At 43.2% G+C, this 20,518-nt stretch overlaps 1 protein-coding gene across 1 annotated transcript in view; it reads right to left on the minus strand.

The window, feature by feature from the left end:
- The window catches only part of LOC122792405, a 2,471,936-nt gene that overhangs the window by 1,977,200 nt on the left and 474,218 nt on the right, over positions 1-20,518 (minus strand). Inside the window, exons 5-6 of the mRNA XM_044060193.1 lie at positions 5,815-5,948; positions 5,584-5,710 (exon numbers count right to left, since the gene is read on the minus strand). Of these exons, the coding sequence (XP_043916128.1) occupies positions 5,584-5,710; positions 5,815-5,948 (261 nt within the window). The remainder of the gene's footprint in view (positions 1-5,583; positions 5,711-5,814; positions 5,949-20,518) is intronic.

Genomic DNA, 20,518 nt, shown 5'->3' on the forward strand with positions numbered 1-20,518 from the left:
GTCATTTTTTAAATGTTGGGGGTTTTAGTGTGTATGTGTGTGCTTATGTGTTGGGAGTGCTGCAACAGTAGATGATTATTAAAGACAGAGACGTACAGACTGTTGAGAATATGTTTCTTTGTTTCAAAACCTGATACTTTGGTACAAGGAATGCCAAAAGTAGAAAATATTTAAGACATAGCTTCTTGCCATTTACACTGGATGTATATTTACATTTAATGGACAATGCTAGCAATATTAGTGTGGGCCTGTGGGGTTCTGAAGGATGCCACGTCTACCACTGCCAATGTCTTGTAAGGTGACCTGGAAATGGATATTGGGATGTTACTGAAAAAAATACAGTAAGTGGGCTTAGAAATATAGTTTAATTAAACAAAATGCACTTGCAATTTACAAGCCATAATTTAATTTGTTTCAGATAGCCCAGATCCTGGTAGATTGTATACCATTAGACTTAATTAGGGAGAGCTGTCATTCTGGGGAAATAAGTAGCCCTAGTATCAGTGAAAGCTCTGTGGTTGTTTGCAGGTAGGAAGTTGCAGGATGTTGATGCAGTGTGTTTAATTTATTATTTTTAATGCATTTCTCATTTCAAAGCATGGTTTTCTTTGTTGCAAAAGAAGGCAGGACTGAATGAGTCATATAATGCTTAACTGACAATGATGGGATAGAAAGATTATAAGTGATGTATAATGTTTGCAGCTGCAGTTGATTCAATGGTGTCTGTAATGCGTAACTATTTTTGGGCCTGTGTTCCACTTTTATTTTTCGCTTTGTCCAGATTTCTTGCTCCAAGGTTGAGAGGTATGGTTCCATACTGAATCAGGTGGTTGTATTTACATTGGAAGACTTTTCAGCATAATTATGAGAAACAGAGCCTTTTTAATATCTCTGCTTATTTCCAATATGCCACGTAACCTTGCAAACAACTTTCTTATAAAGCTACTTTAATTCTTTTGGAATTGACAGGCATGCTTCATTGGTTCGGACGAAAAACAGAGTCCTAATGTGACTTTGATTTCTTGCAGCAGTCTGTGGTTTACTTATCACAATAACTTCTCTGTTTGTGTGTAATCAATGTAACAGTTTTAAAGATGTTTTCCAAAAATAAATAAATACATAATAAATAAAAAATAATCCTCTCTGCACTTTGAACTACTGACAAAGTCTGGGAATTTGTTTTTTTTTTCAAAAGCGAAGGTTAGCATTACAACTCAGTAAACTGTTAGTCTGTGAATAACTTCTGCACAAATTAAAATGTCTGAATGTCAAATGGCTTTAGATTGGAGGAAAGTTACATGTTTACTCCAGTATGTACTATGATCTTAGAGCGTTTATCGTTTTCTTATTGATTTACTTTTTGCTGAGCAGTTGTTTGTTGATTTATTGATGGTGGGAAATTGCATGGATGAATCCACCTCTATTATGATTTTTTTTTTCAGATATTTTGACTTCCAGACAATTTCAGTGTGTGTGTGTCATGCGATTACTGAGGTTGCCTATTTTACAAGTAGGGGCTTCTTTTGTGTGTGTGTGTGTGTGTGTGTGTGTGTGTGTGTGTGTGTGTGTGTGTGTGTGTGTGTGTGTGTGTGTGTGTCTAAGTAAGAGAGAGAGATTTAATATGCATACTGAATATATTTTTGCAAATGGAATTCTTAGTTAAATAGGCCCCTCTTCTTGGGCAAATAGACTTGAGTAACCAATATTAGATCTTAGCCATCCAGCTAGGAAAGGTTAGTATGTGGATTTTCCATCTGGTTTGATGAAGGCTATGATACCTACTCAAGGAATACATTTATGGCTATCCATCCAGCCATCCAGTTGTCGTGTTGCTGAACTACATTGTTTGATAACGAGAGGGGCTTTTTATAGAAGTTGAAGGTTTTTGTGTCAAGAACCTGTCCATACAAAGTGGCTTGTTTATGTTGCAGTGAAGGCTGTAGTCTTTGTAGTGAGCATTTTAAATATAACCAATATTTCTGGGGTAGAGGAAGTCTCTTAAGGCGGGATCTTTCTTAGCCTGTAAAGCAAGAAAGTGATGAAATTTATAGGGGCCAGTGAGAGACAGAGGAAAGCAAGAAGCTTTTTAGTCTGTTTGGATAACTAAGTGAACTTAGTCCTTCGACCTTTTTTGTCAGAAATGGATGTACTCTTTCTTTTGGCAGGGTGTTTTGCTGAGGCACATGCCAAAAGGGGCACTGCACTCAATAATGGCTCTTGTAATGGAAGAATACAGGGATGTTATGACCTCCTTACTGCTGGATGAAATACTATTACTAATGAAGTGGGCCATGTAAAAAGCTTTCCGTACAATGGAGACAACGTGGTGGTCAAAAGCCAGGTTTCTATCAACCTGAGTGCCCAAGCACCTCACGACTGATTGCGTGCTTACAACATTGTTATTAATGTGATAATTTGTGGGGACATCACTCTTCTCAAAGGGGATGATGATGAATTTTTTGGCATTTAGCTTGAGGCCATGTTTCTGGCACCAGTTATTTGTTTGGGTGAGACCCTCTTGTAGCTTATTCAGAATTGTTTTATTAAGTCAGTAATGTGTATTTTTTTTACTTTATTGCAAATTTGTTGGCTTATTTTTGTGGATTATAGCATTGTAGGACTGCTAATGTTGACATTTTATGTAGCTGGACTGCTGGAGTGGTTTTCCCAGTGAGAATTGCTAGTACTGTAGTGAATATCTGTTTATTTGTAGAAAAAATATATATTAAGTATGATGCTAGAGTTAACTGTTAGATTAGAGAATTAGAATTTTAAGGCAAATATTAGGCATTTATTCATTGTTCAAATGTACCTACAGTACAGCCAGGAGGTTGACTTTGGTCTCCTGTGGCAGCAAAAGAGTTAACTATATGATATATTTTACATGCGGCCCCAAGACCATTTCTGTTCACTCAGTGTGGCCCTGGCATGCCAAATGGTTGGACACCCTTGTGCTAAAGGTTCAAGTGGTTGAGCAAGGCTTGGAAGAGTTAAGGATAAATCATTGTGCAAGTTTTCCATAGGGGGTGGCTTACTACTCCCTGCTTTGGAAGTGGGAGCCCCTCACTGCTTAGATCTGTGTACAGCCTGAGACTGAAGTCTTGGTGGTCTGCTGCTCCTGGGTTGGACTGAGAAGGCCTGGAAGGGATTGGAAAGGACAAGTTCTTTGAAGGTCAATGTCTACTGAACCTAGGAGGCTGTACTTGCAAGAAATCTTTAGCAGTATGCATAGATTTAGCCTTTTCCTCCATCCTTTTGAGGACTTCTGCTTTGTTGTCAAAAAGGCTCTCTTGGTTTAAAGGTGCATCCAGTAATTTAGCTTTAACACGATCTGGTAAGTTTTGTTCCTTAAGCCAATCATGCCTTCTAAGTGCAGACCCAGTGACAGCAGCCCTGCAAGATGCTTCTACAGCATCAAAACCACATTGCAAAGTGTGTTTACCAACGTGGTCAGCAGAATGCATTAACTCTTGCAAATCTTTGTGTTCAGCACAGTCTGGAATCAACATCATTTTCTGTTTAATTAGTCCCATAATAAGCTGCTGATACTTTAACATATGAAACTGGCAATTTAAAGCCCTAATGGCCAGAGTAGCAGAGGTGTATAATCCTTCTTACTCCATCTGTCTAAAGCCCTAGAATCCCTGTTAGAAGGGGTGAGATTTTTGGCAGTAGTGGCCTTATTGCATTTTGGTCCTTGGGAAACTATCTCTGGATCCGCAGTAGGATTTTTGAAGAGGAATTTGTGAGAGTCAGGTACTCTATAGTACCTGTCAGGTTTCCTGGGAGCTGCAGGCAAAGTGCCTGGGGTAAGGCTGGATTCCAAGAAAACATCATCTACAATCTCTAGAACAGAAGGGATAGCTAGACACCTGTGCTGAGGCAGGTTTAAAAATTTCAAAGTCTCTTTTTAGACTGAGAATAGCCCTGGCTTTCCCAGTAGAAATGCACCCTAAGGGTATGCAAGGTTTCACCAAAAGAAAAATCTTCTGGAGGAGAAGCAGAGGGAATGGAATCCTCTGCATCAGAATCTTCATAAGTAGATAAGGGTAAGTCCTGGTTGTCAGAAGGAACAGAGATATCAGATTCCTGGTCAGAAGAATCAGGAGGAAAATCAGTTCTAGGTCTCAGAGGGGGGAAGGCTGACTTCCCCTAATTAAGGTAATATGGTCTGCAGCCATTCTAATCATTTGTTTCTGAGGCATGTGGGCCTGAGAATGTGTTTTGGTCGTCGGTTTTCTAGGCGCAGTGTGAGCTTTAGGCCTGAGGAATTCGGTATTCTTAGCTTGAAACAAAGTCGTCGGTTTAATATGAAAATCGGTAGGCCTGAAATACACCTTCAGAAGCCGGTGCCTGCACAGCGGCTCTGGACCCAAGGTACAGACATCCACAGGTTCCATAGTTGAAGAAGCATTTTGCAGCTTACCAGACTCTGAATGGGTCTCAGTAGAGGCCTGCGAATCTGTAGAAGCGGGTATCAGGGGCTGTGAAAGCGCCTCACTGAATATCGGTGTACTGGCGACTAGCTTAATGGAAGTGTCGTCGGCAGTTTTGGACCTATGCTGTCTGTCTCTGTCTTTATCCTTACATTTTTTCGGAAGATCAGTAGTTGGATGGCTTAATGAAGCCATTTCAGAGTACAGAGATTGAGAACGAAAATATTTAGCTACACAAATAGCCCGGCGATGAATAGTTCGGGCGTTGAACAAGGCACAAAATCAACAGCAAGGCACGTCGTGGTCTGGGCCTAAACAAGTGACACAGTAAGAATGAAAATCTCTATGAGGTATTTGCTTTCCACAGACAAGATAATTATTCATTTTTTCTGACATCGGTTAGAGCAAGAAAAAAGGATCCCAAACGGGCTACTTATCTTTTTGAAGACTTCAGGTCTGAAACTCGAAAACGAAAATTTCAGGAGTCAGTCGATCAGCACTTGCGAACTGCTTCTGCTTTGGGCACCGCAAGGCAAGAAAGACTGATGTAATGGCATCAGCAAGTTTTATACCCCTGACTACCTGACATCATGGAAGAAGCGACAGCATCCGACGCAGAAATCCCAAGACTCTGGTATTCAGGCCGACTGAGGGCTACCTGTAGGCAGATAACCCAAATGTGATGACTGCAACAGTAAAACACGAAGAACATCTATAAAAAGGTTTAAGCCATGCAATCATTTCAACTCAGCTCAATGGATATCACACAGTATCAATTTCAAATAGAAAACTGATATGAACTCTATAAAGGTGTCAGTTCTATTTCAATTATACCAGTCACAAGATCATTAAAACAGTCCCACCAAAAGAATTTCATGCAGTCCATAGATCAATCATTACTGCAGTGGAAAGAGAAGAAAATCACCTTTGATTCAATTATCTCTACTCGCAAGTATTTATGCAGCAACAAAGTACTTCACTGCAGATGGGGACTAAGCAGAAGTCCCACTGCAATGTTGATATTATGACCTTGCAAATTATGGTTTAGTGAAACAATAAGGTTGGAGAAGGATCACACTTCATACAAATGACTTCTATTATTTCAATACACATGCCAACTAATGCATCAGAGGTCACAGTTACTTACCTTTGAAACAAATTCATTTGCTAAAATATGGTAAGTTGTCCGTGCAGCATTTCGCCTTGCTTTTAGTACAGTCTTTCCAAAGCAATCAGCAAACACTCTGTTCCCAACCTTCCATCTACAAAAACGCCTGTAAAGAAGGGGCAACACTTTAGAATTACATACACATTTTCAATATAAAAAGGAAGAACTTAAAAAAAAAAAAAAGCCTTGCTTTTTTATATCTTAACTTACCGTGGTGGATCACCAACTTCAGAATCAAGTGGTTCAAGCAACAAATTCCTTTTTGCTGCATAGTCAGTAAGCATATCAATGTAGTCCACAGTATTACTATTAAATGCAGAGGGCGTGTTATTCCCAGCTACAGCCTAGAAATAAAACAATACATATGAATAATAAATACAGACCCACACACAAATGCACAAAAAAAATCGTAATATTCTACTACAGATGACGTGTTTCAGCAGCAATTTTCTTTTGTCTAAAATCTTTTTATTTCCTTTTTTTTGTGAAATCAGATACATTAGTAGAAGACAGATTAACACGAGATATACAAGGGTCAAGCCTTCTGCCTAAATATTGCAAATTTTAAAAAAGCAGCTGTGCAAACAAGGGCAACAGTGTAACTTCTTCACTCTGTTAAACAAGTCAGCTACAGTCTCAATTAGAATAACAGCAATTTCATAACCCAAAGAAATAGTACTTCAACCACAGCAGACATGCAACTAATTCACAGTTCCTGCTGCACATCACCATACACCAGACTCCAGAATAATCCACTTCACTGTATGGAGCCAAATAAAAAGAACTAAAAGAAAAGCACAGTTTTGTACCTACCATAAATGTAGATGTCCAATAAGTATGCATCTGCAGTCATAACATATGTGTTGTCCTGCCTCAGGCAGCCCTTCGGTCGGCCGGATTCTAAAGTCTGGGTCTGGCCTCGGCTGATGTCGCACTTTCCCCGACGTCAGAGCTTCTGGGGTATAAAGGCATCAGCCAACGCCATTTTCCTCCGTGTTTCTTGCCCCAGATGCCAGGTGCCCTCTAGGAAGGCTAAATTTGGATAAATGTTGAAAATTCCAAACAGTAGCAAACAATATATATATATATACATACAAACAAATACACCATAATAGATTCCCCCAGCTAGCTGAAAGAGGGGTAAGCACCCTAGGAATACCACAGAGGGGAAGGAGGGTGGGTAATCCTGACTGCAGATGCATACCTATCGGACATCTACATTTATGGTAGGTACAAAACTGTACTATGTCCTTCAAGGACGCATCTGCAGTCATAACATATGGGTAGAATACCATAGCCGAACTGTGGGAGAAGGTACTAAGATAAGGATGGTGTAGTTAAGATCCCCTGTAAAACTGCAGTTGCAAAACCTGTTTGGGAGCTGGAGTATAAAGGTAGATTGTAATGCTTGGCAAATGTATGCACGGAGCTCCAAGTAGCAGCTTCTAAAATGTCCTTGGTAGCCACCCCTCGTAGGAAAGCTGTAGTGGTGGCTGTGGCTCTTGTGGAATGAGGCCTGATATTTTAAGGAGCTGTCTTTCCATGAAAAGAGTAGTAAAAACGAATGCAATTTCCTATCCATTTTGAAATTGTCTGTTTGGAAATTGCTTTTCCTTGCACTCCAGTTGCATATGCTACAAAAAGTTGGTCAGTTTTTCTGCTGGTTTTAGTTCTGTCCAGATAGCAGCGTAGTTGTCTGTGTACATCCAAGGTGTGCAATAGTTTTTCCCCCTTGTTCTGTGGGTTAGGAAAGAACATAGGCAAATGAATAGCTTGGTTCAAGGATACCCTGGATACCACCTTTGGCATGAAAGTAGGATTGGTTCTCAGAGACACTCTATCCTGGTGAAAAATAAGGAAAGGCTGCACTGCCATTAATGCCTGTAACTCGGATACACTTCTTGCTGAAGTGATTGCCAGAAGGAAAGCAGTTTTCCAAGATAAGAACTGTAAGTCTGCTGATGCTGCTGGTTCAAAAGGGGGTAGTGTCAATTTTTCCAGCACAAAATTGAGATCCCATGCAGGCAGAGGGGGTCTCCTTGGAGGTTTTACATTTTTGATCCCTCTTAAAAATTGTCTGAGGAGAGGGTGAGAGAAGATAGGAGGATCCATATTGTACTCTGCTGAAATTGCTGAAGCATGAATCTTAATGGAAGAATAGGACAGGCCATTGTGGAACAATTCTGCTAAGTATTCTAGGATGTGTGCTAGGTTTGCCACTGTGACATCTGTACCCTTTGATGTGCTCCAAATGAGGAATCTCTTCCATTTAGCTGAGTATGTCTTCCTTGTGGAGGGTCTGCGAGCCTCCAGGATAATGTCCTTGACCCTCTGAGATAAGACAGTTTGGTTTTGTTTTAAGCAATTTTCCAGGCAGTTAGCTGCAGTGTTTTCAAGTTTGGATGCAGGGTCTTGAAGTTGTTCTGCGTTAGAAGAAGAGGCCATAGGGGTAGAGGCCATGAGTTCGCCCGAGACATGCTTCTCAGTAGCGGATACCAGTGCTGCCTTGGCCAGTCTGGAGCTATTAGTATCACCTTTGGCTATTCCTCCCTGATCTTCAGTAGAACTTTGTACATCAATGGGAGAGGTGGAAATGCATACACTGTTAGGGCATTCCAGCTGAAAGAGAGAGAGTCCACCCTCCAGGCTTGTGGGTGGTATATCCTTGAGCAGAATTTCTTCAGTTGGTGGTTGAGAGAGGAGGCGAACAGGTCTATCTCTGGCATTCCCCATTTGTTTGTTATGAGTTTGAAGATGTCTGGATGCAGCATCCATTCGTGAGCATCCGTGGTAGTTCTGCTTAACTGTCTGCTAGTGAATTCTCTTTTCCTGGTACGAATTTGGCCTGCAGCGGGATGTTGAGATTCAGGCCTAGGTTCCGCAGATCCATTGCCATCCGGCATAGAGGGTAGGAATGCGTGCCTCCCTGTTTATGTACCACATGACCGTGGTGTTGTCTGTCCTTATCAGCAGATGCCCTTGCTGGAGGAATGATTTGAATGCCTCGATTGCATGCTTCACTGCCAGCATCTCATTTTGGTTTATGTGCAAGTTTAGCTGGTCTTGAGACCATAGGCCTTGGATACATTTGTCCTCCATGTGTGCTCCCCAGCCTAGGTCTAAGGCGTCCGTGGTGATGGTCTGCCTTGGTTGTGGTTTGTTGAAAGGCAACCCTCTGTTGGACTGGCAGGCCTGAGCCCACCACAGGAATTCCTTTTTCAGGCATGGAATGATTGGTATCATGGTTTCTAGACTGTGCCTGTGTTGAGACCATACATTCCTTAGGTACCATTGTAATTTCCTCATATGCAGCCTGGCATGTGGGATCAAGATTATGCAGGATGCCATGTAACCCAGGGCCTGCAGGACTTTCCTTGCAGTAAGCTGAGCTTGTCTTGTCAAAGCCATGAAGTAATCTGGGAGTTGCTTTTGTTTTTCTTCTGTGAGAAAAGCCATCTGAGTTACTGTGTCCAGATCCGCACCCAAAAAGGTTATCCATTGGGATGGCACTAGTCTTGACTTCTGGATGTTGACTGTGTATCCCAAGGCCTGTAACAGGTGTATGACATAGGCCAAATCCTTTATTAGTTTTGTCTTGTTGTCCGCTTGTATTAGGCAGTCGTCCAGGTATGGGTAGATTTGAATTCCCTGAAGCCTGCAATGTGCAATTACTGATGCAAGGCATTTCGTGAATACTCTGGGCGCAGTAGATAAGCCAAAGGGCAATGCTGAGAATTGATAATGCTCTGATCCTGCAAGAAATCTGAGGTGTCTTCTGCAATCTGGTCGGATAGGGACGTGCAGGTATGCCTCCTTGAGATCTAGAGTCACCAGCCAAGACTCCTTGCCCAACATGGGAAGAAGTTGCTGTAGGGTCAGCATTTTGAATTTTGGCACAATGAGATATGTGTTCAGTGTGGACAAGTCGAGAATAGGCCTCCACTGGTTTTCTTTTCTTGGTACGAGGAATAGTCTGAAGTAAAATCCTTGGCCTTGTTCCATAGATGGTGCCCTTTCTATCGCTTTCATCTGAAGTAAATTGTTGATTTGTCTTAAAGCCTCTGGCTTCTGGTTTGGTGGAAGGTTTGGCATTCCGCTCCTTTTTGGTAAAGTGTGGAAGTGAAACCTGTATCCTTTGTCTATTGTTTGCAATGTCCATGTGTCCTTTGTAATGCAATGCCAGTTTTTTTGAGAATAAAGCCAGCTTTCCGCCCAAGGGTGCTTCCAGTTGTTCCCTGGTAGGCGGAATCAGAGTCAAGTCATTGTGTCTGTCCTGTGGAAGTGGTTGTAGTTGCAGTTGTGGCACTACTCCTCTGGATGGCAGGCTGCCACTGATGACCCCTGTAGGCACCCTTTGATTGACCTCTGCCTCTTGGGCGTCTATTCCTGCCCCTCTGTGCTCTGGAGGTGTCTGGAAAGGACCAATTCTTTGAAGGCCAGTTTCTGCTGAACCTCGGAGGTTGAACCTGCAGAAAATCCTTTACTGTTTGCACAGATTTTTCTTTTTCTTCCACTTTCTTTAGAATCTCCTGTGCAGGGGAGCTGAATAAACTTTGTTTCTCCATTGGAGCATCTAGGAGTTTAGCCTTGACATGGTCTGGCAAGGATTGCTCTTTTAGCCAGGCATGCCTCCGAATTACAGCCCCAGTCATAGCTGATCTAAATGAAGCCTCCAGTGCATCATAGCCACATTTTAAGAAATGATTACTGACCTGCTGAGAGTTGTGTACCAAATCCTGAAGGGACTTACGGTCTAAAGGTTCAGGAGAAGAAAGCTTTTTATTCAGCTGATCTAACAAATATTCTTGGTACTGTATCATATGGAATTGACAGTTTAATGCCCTGGCAGAAAGAGCAGCAGATGTATAAACCTTTTTATCTCATCTCTCTAATGCTCTTGACTCTCTTTCAGAGGGTAGGGGTTTTTGGCAGTGGCAGCTGCAACACCTTTTGGGCCCTGAGAAATAGTTTCTGGGTCTGCAGCATGGGTTTTATACAAGTGAAAGTGAGAATCCGGGACCCTGTAATATCTGTCAGGTTTGGCAGGGGCTGGGGGAAGAGAATCAGGGGCAGAACTGACATCATTATACGCATCATCAACTACAGTTAGCACATGTGGTATGGCTAAAGGCCTATGCTGGGGCAAATGTAAAAATGCCCTTAATCTTTTTCTGGAATCAGAAAAATCCTGACTCTGCTATTGAAAGTGTTCCCTCATTGAGTGTAAAGTCTCCCCAAAGGAAAATTCTTCAGGAGGGGAGGCAGAAGGGATAGAGTCTTCTGCATCTGAATCCTCATAAGGCGTATAGGCCCCTTCCTGATGGTCTGATAAATCAGATCCATCCGAGGAGTAATCAGAGGAGAAAGGTTCAGAGGGTTCAGTCCTAGGCCTTTTGTCAGGAGGAGGGTGGGAGGCCCTGTCTGGGTGAGGTTGGGAACCCCTAATCAAAGATATAAGGTCCTCAGCAAGACTGAGAATCTGAGACCTTGAGGAAGGTCTCTGAGAAGTAGATTTGGCAGGCAAAGCTTTTGAAATTTTGGCAGCTTTAGCCCTGGAGAAGGCCTTAATAGACATAGAAGCAGGGGGCCTAGCTGCCCCACGTGCAGGTGTAGAAATGTCCAATGGAATGGTGTCGGACAATTCTTGTGCGCTAGCTTCGGTAGGGATTTCTGTAGCCGACTCAGCCGGGGCCTCTCTGGCCTCGGTTGTCAGAGGTATGATTTCGGTAGAAGTAAGAACCGAGGACTCGGTTTCAGCCGAAACCGAGACACTTGCGGTAGGCCTAACCGTGGTTTCAGCCGAAACCGCGGGCCGCGAGTGTCGGTCCTTTTCCTTGCGTTTTTTGGCCATATGAGTAGTCTGAGTCTCCGACGGCATTTTATATGCAAAAGCGGATCCAAAAAACTCTTCAGCAAACTCCGACCGACGTCTAAGAGTCCGTCGGTTGAAGGAGGCACAGGCTAAACAAGCTGATACGTCGAGGTCTGGGCCTAAGCAAGGAAGGCAGTAAGAATGGAAATCCTTATGAGGTATTTGTTACCCACAAGTTAAACAATTATTTACATTGTCTGACATTGGCTGAGGCAAGAAAGAGTCCCCAACGGGGTACTTAGCTTTTTTAGAAGTCTTCGGTAGCTGAAATCTCTGGATCTAACCGACCGGCACTTGCGAACAGCTTCTGCTTCGGGCACCGCGCGGCAAGAAAGACTGAGGAAAATGGCGTCGGCTGATGCCTTTATACCCCAGAAGCTCTGACGTCGGGGAAAGTGCGACATCAGCCGAGGCCAGACCCAGACTTTGGAATCCGGCCGACCGAAGGGCTGCCTGAGGCAGGACAACCCATATGTTATGACTGCAGATGCATCCTTGAAGGACATCAGCATATCAGCTTACTGCCTTCTTGACCAAATCACAGTAACTGCAGACATTCATTTTAGTACAGCATTAAGCCCGCTGTCCATCAATACAGAAAACTATAAAAAGGGAGAGGGGGTAGCCAGTTCCAGTAAATGTACACATTCAGATTCATAATACTCAAGATACAGTTCATTATTTATGCCATTAAAATATATAACATTAAAATTTATTTATTTTACATTTGGTTACCGGGAAAGTCAGACTGGACACAGGTCCTTTTTCAGTGAATGCCTGGGAAGAAAAGCTCCACATACAACACACTGCATAGGATTTTAACAGTCATAGACACTTTGCATACTACAATTAAATAGAGAAAAGCTTATCATACAACACATTAATATTTATAAAACAGTCACAGACACTTTGCATAGTACAGATCGAAAGAGATCATTGGGCCCCTCTACGCATCACTCATCAGACCCATCATAGAGAATAATGTCCCATTTGGGATGTACCTTACAAGACACCTGCAACAACTGGAAAGACCACAGAAGTACCTCACCAAGAGGATCACTGGACTCCAGCAGATGCCCTATGCAGCTCGACTGAAGAAACTCCAGCTGTACTCTGTTGCATACCGCCTACTCAGAGGTCATCTCTGCCTGACATACAAGGCCATGTCCAACCCAGAATTGATGGACATGCTCCACCTAAAGAAAACCATATCCCCTCGAGCCACACCCTCTAGGGATCTAAACCTCACCACAACAATAAATAGGATGTGCTGGAGGGATAGATTCCTGTCCCAGAGACTTCCCATGCTCTGGAACAAGATTCCAATATACATTAGGCAAAGCTCCTCGCTAACTCTCTTCAAGAGAAACACTGACGGGTGGATGGGAAACAGTTTATCCCAGGGATCACTTCAATGGCTCTGCTGGACAGAGGCACAGGGAACTAATCTAAGGGGGTGGCGAAAGCCAACACTTTCTGGCTAGGCTTATAAATGCCTTCAGGCAGATAGCCTAGTACCTACCTATGAACTTATGAACAATTAAATAAAGACAAACCTTGCATCTGTCTGATTACAAATATTCTTCGATTTTTTTTTATAACTTCATCTGTTCAAAATCTGTGTTCATACAAAAAAATGATCAGCAACAGAAAGTACAGTTTTTTACCTACCATAAATGTAGATGTCCGATAGGTATGCATCAGCAGTCATAACATATGGGTTGTCCTGCCTCAAGCAGCCCTTCGGTCGGCCGGATTCCAAAGTCTGGATCTGGCCTCGGCTGATGTCGCACTTTCCCCGACGTCAGAGCGTCTGGGTTATAAAAGCATCAGCCGACGCCATTTTCCTCAGTTTTTCTTGCCCCAGATGCCAGGTGCCCTCTAGGAAGGCTAAATTTGGATAAATGCAGAAAGTTCCAAACATTTGCAAAATTATATAAATATATACATGTATAAACAAATACACCATAATAGATTCCCCCAGCTAGCTAAAAGAGGGGTAAGTACCCTAGGAATACCACAGAGGGGTAGGAGGGAGGGTAAACCTGACTGCAGATGCATACCTATCGGACATCTACATTTATGGTAGGTACAAAACTGTACTATGTCCTTCAAGGATGCATCTGCAGTCATAACATATGGGTAGAATACCATAGCCAATCTGGGGGAGGCAGTACTAAGAAAAGAATGGTGTAGTTAAGATCCCCTGCAGGACTGCAGTAGCAAAACCTGCTCTGGATCTGGAGTATAAAGGTAGATTGTAATGTTTGGCAAATGTATGCACGGAGCTCCAAGTAGCTGCTTCTAAAATGTCCTTGGTAGCCACCCCTCGTAGGAAGGCTGTAGTGGTGGCCGTGGCCCTTGTGGAATGAGGCCTGATGTTTTCAGGAACTGTCTTTCTATGAAAGGAGTAGCAAAATCGAATGCAATTTCCTATCCATTTTGAAATTGTCTGTTTGGAAATTGCTTTTCCTTGCACCCCAGTAGCATATGCTACAAATAGTTGGTCAGTTTTTCTGCTAGTTTTTGTTCTGTCCAAGTAGTAGCTTAGTTGTCTGTGTATATCCAGGGTGTGCAGCAGTTTTTCCCCTCTATTCTGTGGATTTGGGAAGAACGTAGGCAAGTGAATAGCTTGGTTCAAGGATACCCTTGATACCACTTTGGCATAAAAGTAGGATTGGTTCTTAGTGAGACTCTGTCCTGATGGAAAATAAAAGGCTGTACTGCCATTAATGCTTGTAACTCAGATACTCTTCTTGCTGAAGTTATTGCCAGAAGGAATGCAGTTTTCCAAGACAGAAACTGTAGATCCACTGATGCTGCTGGTTCAAAAGGAGGAAGTGTCAGTTTTTCCAGCACGAAGTTGAGATCCCAAGCAGGTAGAGGGGGTCTTCTTGGAGGTTTAATATTTTTGATTCCTCTCAGAAATTGTCTGAGGAGAGGGTGTGAGAAGATAGGTGGAGCCACATTGTATTCTACTGAAATTGCTGCGGCATGGATCTTAATGGAAGAATAGGACAGGCCATTGTGGAACAATTCTGCTTAATATTCCAGGATATGTGCCATGCTTGCCACTGTCACATCTGAGCCTTTTGATGTGTTCCAAATGAGAAATCTCTTCCATTTAGCCGAGTATGTTTTCCTTGTGGAAGGCCTGCGAGCTTCCAAGATAATGTCCTTCACCCTCTGTGATAAAACAGTTTAGATTGGGATTTAAGGAATTTTCCAGGCAGTTAATTGCAATGTTTTCAAGTTGGGATGCATGGTCTTGAAATTGTTCTGCGTCAGAAGAAGAGGCCATAGGGGGAGAGGCCATGGTTTTGCCTGAGACATGCTTCTCAATAATGGATACCAGTGCTGCCTTGGCCAGTCTGGAGCTATCAGTATCACTCTTGGCTGGTCCTCCCCGATTTTCAGTAGAACCTTGTACATTAATGGAAGAGGTGGGAAGGCATATACTTTTAGAGCTTTCCAGCTGAAAGAGAGAGTCCACCCTCCAAGCTTATGGGTGGTATGTCCTTGAGCAGAATGTCTTCAGTTGATGGTTGAGTGGAGAGGCGAACAGGTCTATCTCCGGCATTCCCCATGCCTTTGTTATGAGTTGGAAGACGTCTGGGTGCAGCATTCATTCGTGCGCATCCATGGTAGTTTTTCTTAAGGTGTCTGCCAGTGTATTCTCTTTTCCTGGCACGAATTGGGACTGTAGTTGGATATTGAGTTTCAGGCATAGTTCCCATAGATTCATAGCCAGCCGGCATAGAGGGTAAGAGTGTGTGCCTCCCTGCTTGTTTATGTACCACATGACCGTGGTGTTGTCTGTCCTTATTAACAGGTGGCCTTGTTGGAGGAAGGGTTTGAAAGCCTCGATTGCATGCATCACTGCCAGCATTTCCTTTTGGCTTATGTGCATGCTTAGCTGTCCTTGAGGCCATAGGCCTTGGATACATTTGTCCTCCATGTGTCCTCTTTGGTCTGAAGCGTCCGTGGTGATGGTCTGCCTTGTTTTTGGTTTGTTGAAAGGCAACCCTCTGTTGGACTGGCAGGCCTGAGCCCACCACAGAAATTCCTTTTGAAGGCATGGAATGATTGGTATCAAGGTTTCTAAACTGTGACTGTGTTGAGACCATACACTCCTTAGGTACCATTGTAATTTTCTCATATGCAGCCTGGCGTGTGGTATCAGAATTATGCATGATGCCATGTAACCCAGGGCCTGCAGGACTTTCCTTGCAGTAAGCTGAGTCTGTCTTGTCAGAATCATGAAGTAATCTGGAAGTTGTTTTTGTTTTTCTTCTGTGAGAAAGGCCATTTGGGTGGTTGTGTCCAGATCTGCACCCAAAAAAGTTATCCTTTGGGATGGCACAAGTCTTGACTTTTGGATGTTGACTGTGTATCCCAAGGCCTGTAGCAGGTGGATGGCATAGGCCAAGTCCTTTATCAAATTTCACTTGTTGTCCGCTTGTATTAGGCAGTCGTCCAGGTATGGGTAGATCTGAATTCCCTGAAGTCTGCAATGTGCAATTACTGATGCCAGGTATTTCGTGAATACTCTGGGCGCAGTAGATAAGCCAAAGGGCAATGCTGAGAATTGATAATGCTCTGATCCCGCAAGAAATCTGAGGTGTCTTCTGCAACTTGGTCGAATAGGGACGTGCAGGTATGCCTCCTTGAGATCTAGAGTCACCAGCCAAGACTCCTTGCCCAACATGGGAAGAAGTTGCTGTAGGGTTAGCATCTTGAATTTTGGCACAATGAGGTAAGTATTCAGTGCGGACAGGTCGAGAATAGGACTCCAGTCATTTTCTTTTCTTGGTACAAGGAATAGTCTGGAGTAAAACCCTTGGCCTTGTTCTAAATGAGGTACCTTTTCTATAGCTTTCATCTGAAGCAAATTGTTGATCTGCCTTAAGGCCTCTGCCCTCTGATTTGGTGGAAGGTTTGGCATTCCGTTTCTTTTTGGCAAAGTGTGGAAGTGGAACCTGTATCCTTTGTCTATTATTTGCAGTGTCCATGTGTCCCTTGTAATATAATGCCACTTTTTTGAGAATAAAGCCAGCTTTCCGCCCAAGGGTGCTTCCAGTTGTTCCCTGGTAGGCAGAATCAGAGTAAAGTCATTGAGCCTGTCCTGGTGTAGTAGTTGTTGCTGTTGCACTACTCCTCTGGTTGGCAGGCTGCCACTGACGGCCTCTGTAGGAGCCCTTCGATTGGCCTCTGCCTCTAGGGTGCCTGTTCCTGCCCCTCTGGGCTCTGTCCGAGTCTGGAAAGGACCAATTCTTAGTAGGCCAGTTTCTGCTGAATCTCGGTGGTTGTACTTGCAGGAAATCCTTAACTGTTTGCACAGATTTTGCCTTTTCTTCAACCTTTTTTAATATCTCCTGAGCAGAGGAGCCAAATAAATTTTGTTTCTCCATTGGACCATCCAGGAGTTTAGCTTTAACATGGTCTGGCAAAGATTGTTCCTTCAGCCAGGCATGCCTACGAATAACTGCCCCAGTCATAGCTGACCTAAATGAAGCCTCCAGTGCATCATAGCCACATTTTAAGAAATGATTACTAACCTGTTGTGAGTTGTGTACCAAATCCTGAAGGGATTTACAGTCAAGGGGTTCAGGAGAAGAAAGTTTCTTATTCAGTTCATCTAACAAATACTCTTGGTACTGTATCATATGAAATTGACAGTTTAATGCCCTGACAGAAAGAGTTGCAGAAGTATATACCTTCTTTCCCCATCTCTCTAAAGCTCTAGACTCTCTTTCAGAGGGTAGAGGATTTTTGGCAGTGGCGGCTGCAACCCCTTTAGGGCCCTGAGAAATAGTTTCTGGGTCTGCAGAATGGGCTTTATACAGATGGAAATGAGAATCCGGGACCCTGTCGTACCTATCAGGTTTGGCAGGGGCCGGAGGAAGAGTATCAGGGGCTGTACTGACATCATTCTACACATCATCAATTACATTTAGAACAGGAGGTATAGCTAAGGGCCTATGTTGAGGCAAATGCAAAAAAAGTCCTTAATCTTTTTCTAGAATCAGAGAAATCCTGACCTTGCCATTGAAAATGTTCTCTCATGGAGTGTAGAGTCTCACCAAAGGAAAACTCTTCAAGAGGGGAGGCCGAAGGGATAGATTCCTCAGCATCTGAAATCCTCATAAGGCGAATAAGCCTCCTCCTGGTGGTCTGACAACTCAGATCCATCCGTGGACTCATCTGAAGAGTGTGGGTCAGAGGGGTCAGTCCTGGGCCTTCTGTCCGGTGGAGGGTGAGAGGCCCTGTCTGGGTGAGGTTGTGAACCCCTAATTATAGAAATAAGGTCCTCTGCAAGGCTAAAATCTGAGAACTAGAAGAAGGCCTCTGGGAGGTAGTCTTGGGAGGCAAAGCTTTAGAAAGTTTAGCAGCTTTAGCCCTAGAAAAGGCCTTAAGGGACATGGAAGCAGGGGGGCCTAGCTGCCCCACGTGCAGGAGTAGAAATGTCCAAAGGTATGGTGTCGGACATTTCCTGGACACTGGTTTCGGTAGGAAGTTCGGTAGCCGACTCAGCCGGGGCGCCTCGGGCCGCGGTGGTCGGTTGAATGGATTCGGAAATAGGAATCTCAGAGGACTCTGTTTCGGCCGAAACAGAGACACTCGCGGTAGGCTTTACCGTGGTTTCAGCCGAAACCGCGGGCCGCGAGTGTCGGTCCTTTTCCTTCCGTTTTTTCACTAAATGCGAAGTAGGGGTCTCCGTCGGCATTTTATAAGCAAAAGTGACCCCAAAAAATTCCTCTGCAAACTCCGACCGATGTCTAAGAGTTCGTCGGTTGAAGGAAGCACAGGTTGAACAGGCCGATACGTCGTGGTCTGGGCCTAAGAAAGGAAGGCAGTAGGAATGGAAATCCTTATGAGGTATTTGTTTCCCACAAGTTAAACAATTATTTACTTTGTCTGACATCGGCTGAGGCAAGAAAGAGTCCCCAACGGGGTACTTAGCTTTTTTCAAAGTCTTCGGTAGCTTCACTGGATCTGACCGACCGGCACTTGCGAACAGCTTCTGTTTCGGGCACCGCGCGGCATGAAAGACTGAGGAAAATGGCGTCGGCTGATGCTTTTATACCCCAGACGCTCTGACGTCGGGGAAAGTGCGACATCAGCCGAGGCCAGACCCAGACTCTGGAATCCGGCCGGCCGACCGAAGGGCTGCCTGAGGCAGGACAACCCATATGTTATGACTGCAGATGCATCCTTGAAGGACATCTAATTGCCACAGCATTTTTAACATCCTTCAGATGATCAAAAATGCAAAGTGTACCCATCTATGTACTCTGTCCAATATAATACTTCTATTTTAACAAAGTCAAACTGCTGCGGGTTGAGTCTGATATTACAGTTAATTAGGTCAGTTATAAGTGCCATGGTTTTGCTTGTATGACTCATTTGATTAATAGGTCTGCAATTCCAGGGTCAGTAGCGGACCACCCTTGTTGACTGACATTACAAAAGTTGTGCACCACTCCGGTGGGACTAAGTCAGTTGTTAGGCTCAAGATGTAGAGTTTGAGGAATGGGTCTGCCAATGCTTTTTAATGCCATTACACAGGAAAACTTTTATGTTGTCAGGCCCCATGGATGAGGTATTCCTAATTTTAGAGAGTACCCTCAAGTACATGTGCTTTTGTGATGGGATGAAGTTGGCACTAATTTGCCAGCGCACTGGCAATGTCCACTGGATCACAGTAGGCAGTACCATTAGGAAGAAGCTCTGGGCAATTTTGGGTTCTACATTTTATTTTTCTGACACACCTAAAGAATGATTTATAGTTGCCTTTTGCATGTATAGCTAGTCTAAGTTCATGGGATGTCTTAGTTAAGAAACTAGAAACGTACATCAGAAAAACAACCTGTTTGATGTTCTCCTTATTTTGGTGGTCTTTTCTTCTGCTACACAGGTTTACATGTTTTTTTCTTTTATAATGCTTGAGTACCACCACATCAGTTTGCTTTTAAACCTCCCCATTGACTGGGATCTAGTAGGAGCTACAAATTTAATACATTTGTCCAGATATGACTTGAACTTGTCTGTCCAACACTTTGCAATATCAACATAACAAGTAATACTGTTTAGTAGAATTTAGAGACTTCATCACAGAATTGCTGATTTCTACTTATCTTTGTTTCTGATGGTTTGAAGATTTTGATGGAAAATGTTACTAGCTTGGGGTCAGACTTGACTAGTGAGACCGAGAACTTGGGGACTGTACATACAGATGCTTACTTAGTTATGATCATGTCATTTTCTGTTCTCTACTGGGTTCAATTAACTATCTGGTACAGGAAGTTTTTATTTATAAAATCTAAGAATTTTTGTGCGTATCCTATGCTAGACAGTATATGCTCTGCATTTAAACACTGTGCACTTAAAATCACTTGGGATAACAGCATTCCTACTTATGAGGAGCATGACTACTTAGGAATGTTATGCTATTTTCTGGAAAAATTGAAGGGATTCTGCAGTATGCTATGATCTGATAGGAAATCTTACTTGGTGATTTGAATATGGGTCTATAGGCGTTTGTTTAAAGGTAATATAGCCTACTACAAATAAGGATATGCCAACACAGTTTCATTTAGGTCTAAACCTAGGTAATTTGAGGGAGTGCTCTCTGGGCACTTAAGCTATGGCTCTGTAAAAACACATTCATGGAAAAACCCCAAATCCAGCAGGGCCTTAAGATGGCCTTTTTTGGAAATGAGGTTGGGAGGGCCATCAGCTGGGCCCTACCTAAAAAACAGAACAATGGAGGTAGCAAAAGATTTTGCCAGTATGTGGAAGCTTGGAGTGACAGTTGCAAACCATCCTTGGCAAAGCACGCATGGCTGCTGAGCATCTCATAACCAAGCTACGTGGTTTACAAAAAAAGTATGAACAGCTGTAGGCTTCCTGTACAAAGTAATATACAGAGTATTCACTTAACATATTAACATACATACAAATCTTCAATTTTACAGTAACTACTTACATAAGAAAATAAATCCCAAAAGACATTATGATTAACTCAATCATAATTTCCAA

This window comes from Protopterus annectens, chromosome 1.part2, assembly GCF_019279795.1.
Source record: "Protopterus annectens isolate FY-2018-M chromosome 1.part2, PAN1.0, whole genome shotgun sequence".
In the NCBI taxonomy this organism is placed as follows: domain Eukaryota; kingdom Metazoa; phylum Chordata; order Ceratodontiformes; family Protopteridae; genus Protopterus; species Protopterus annectens.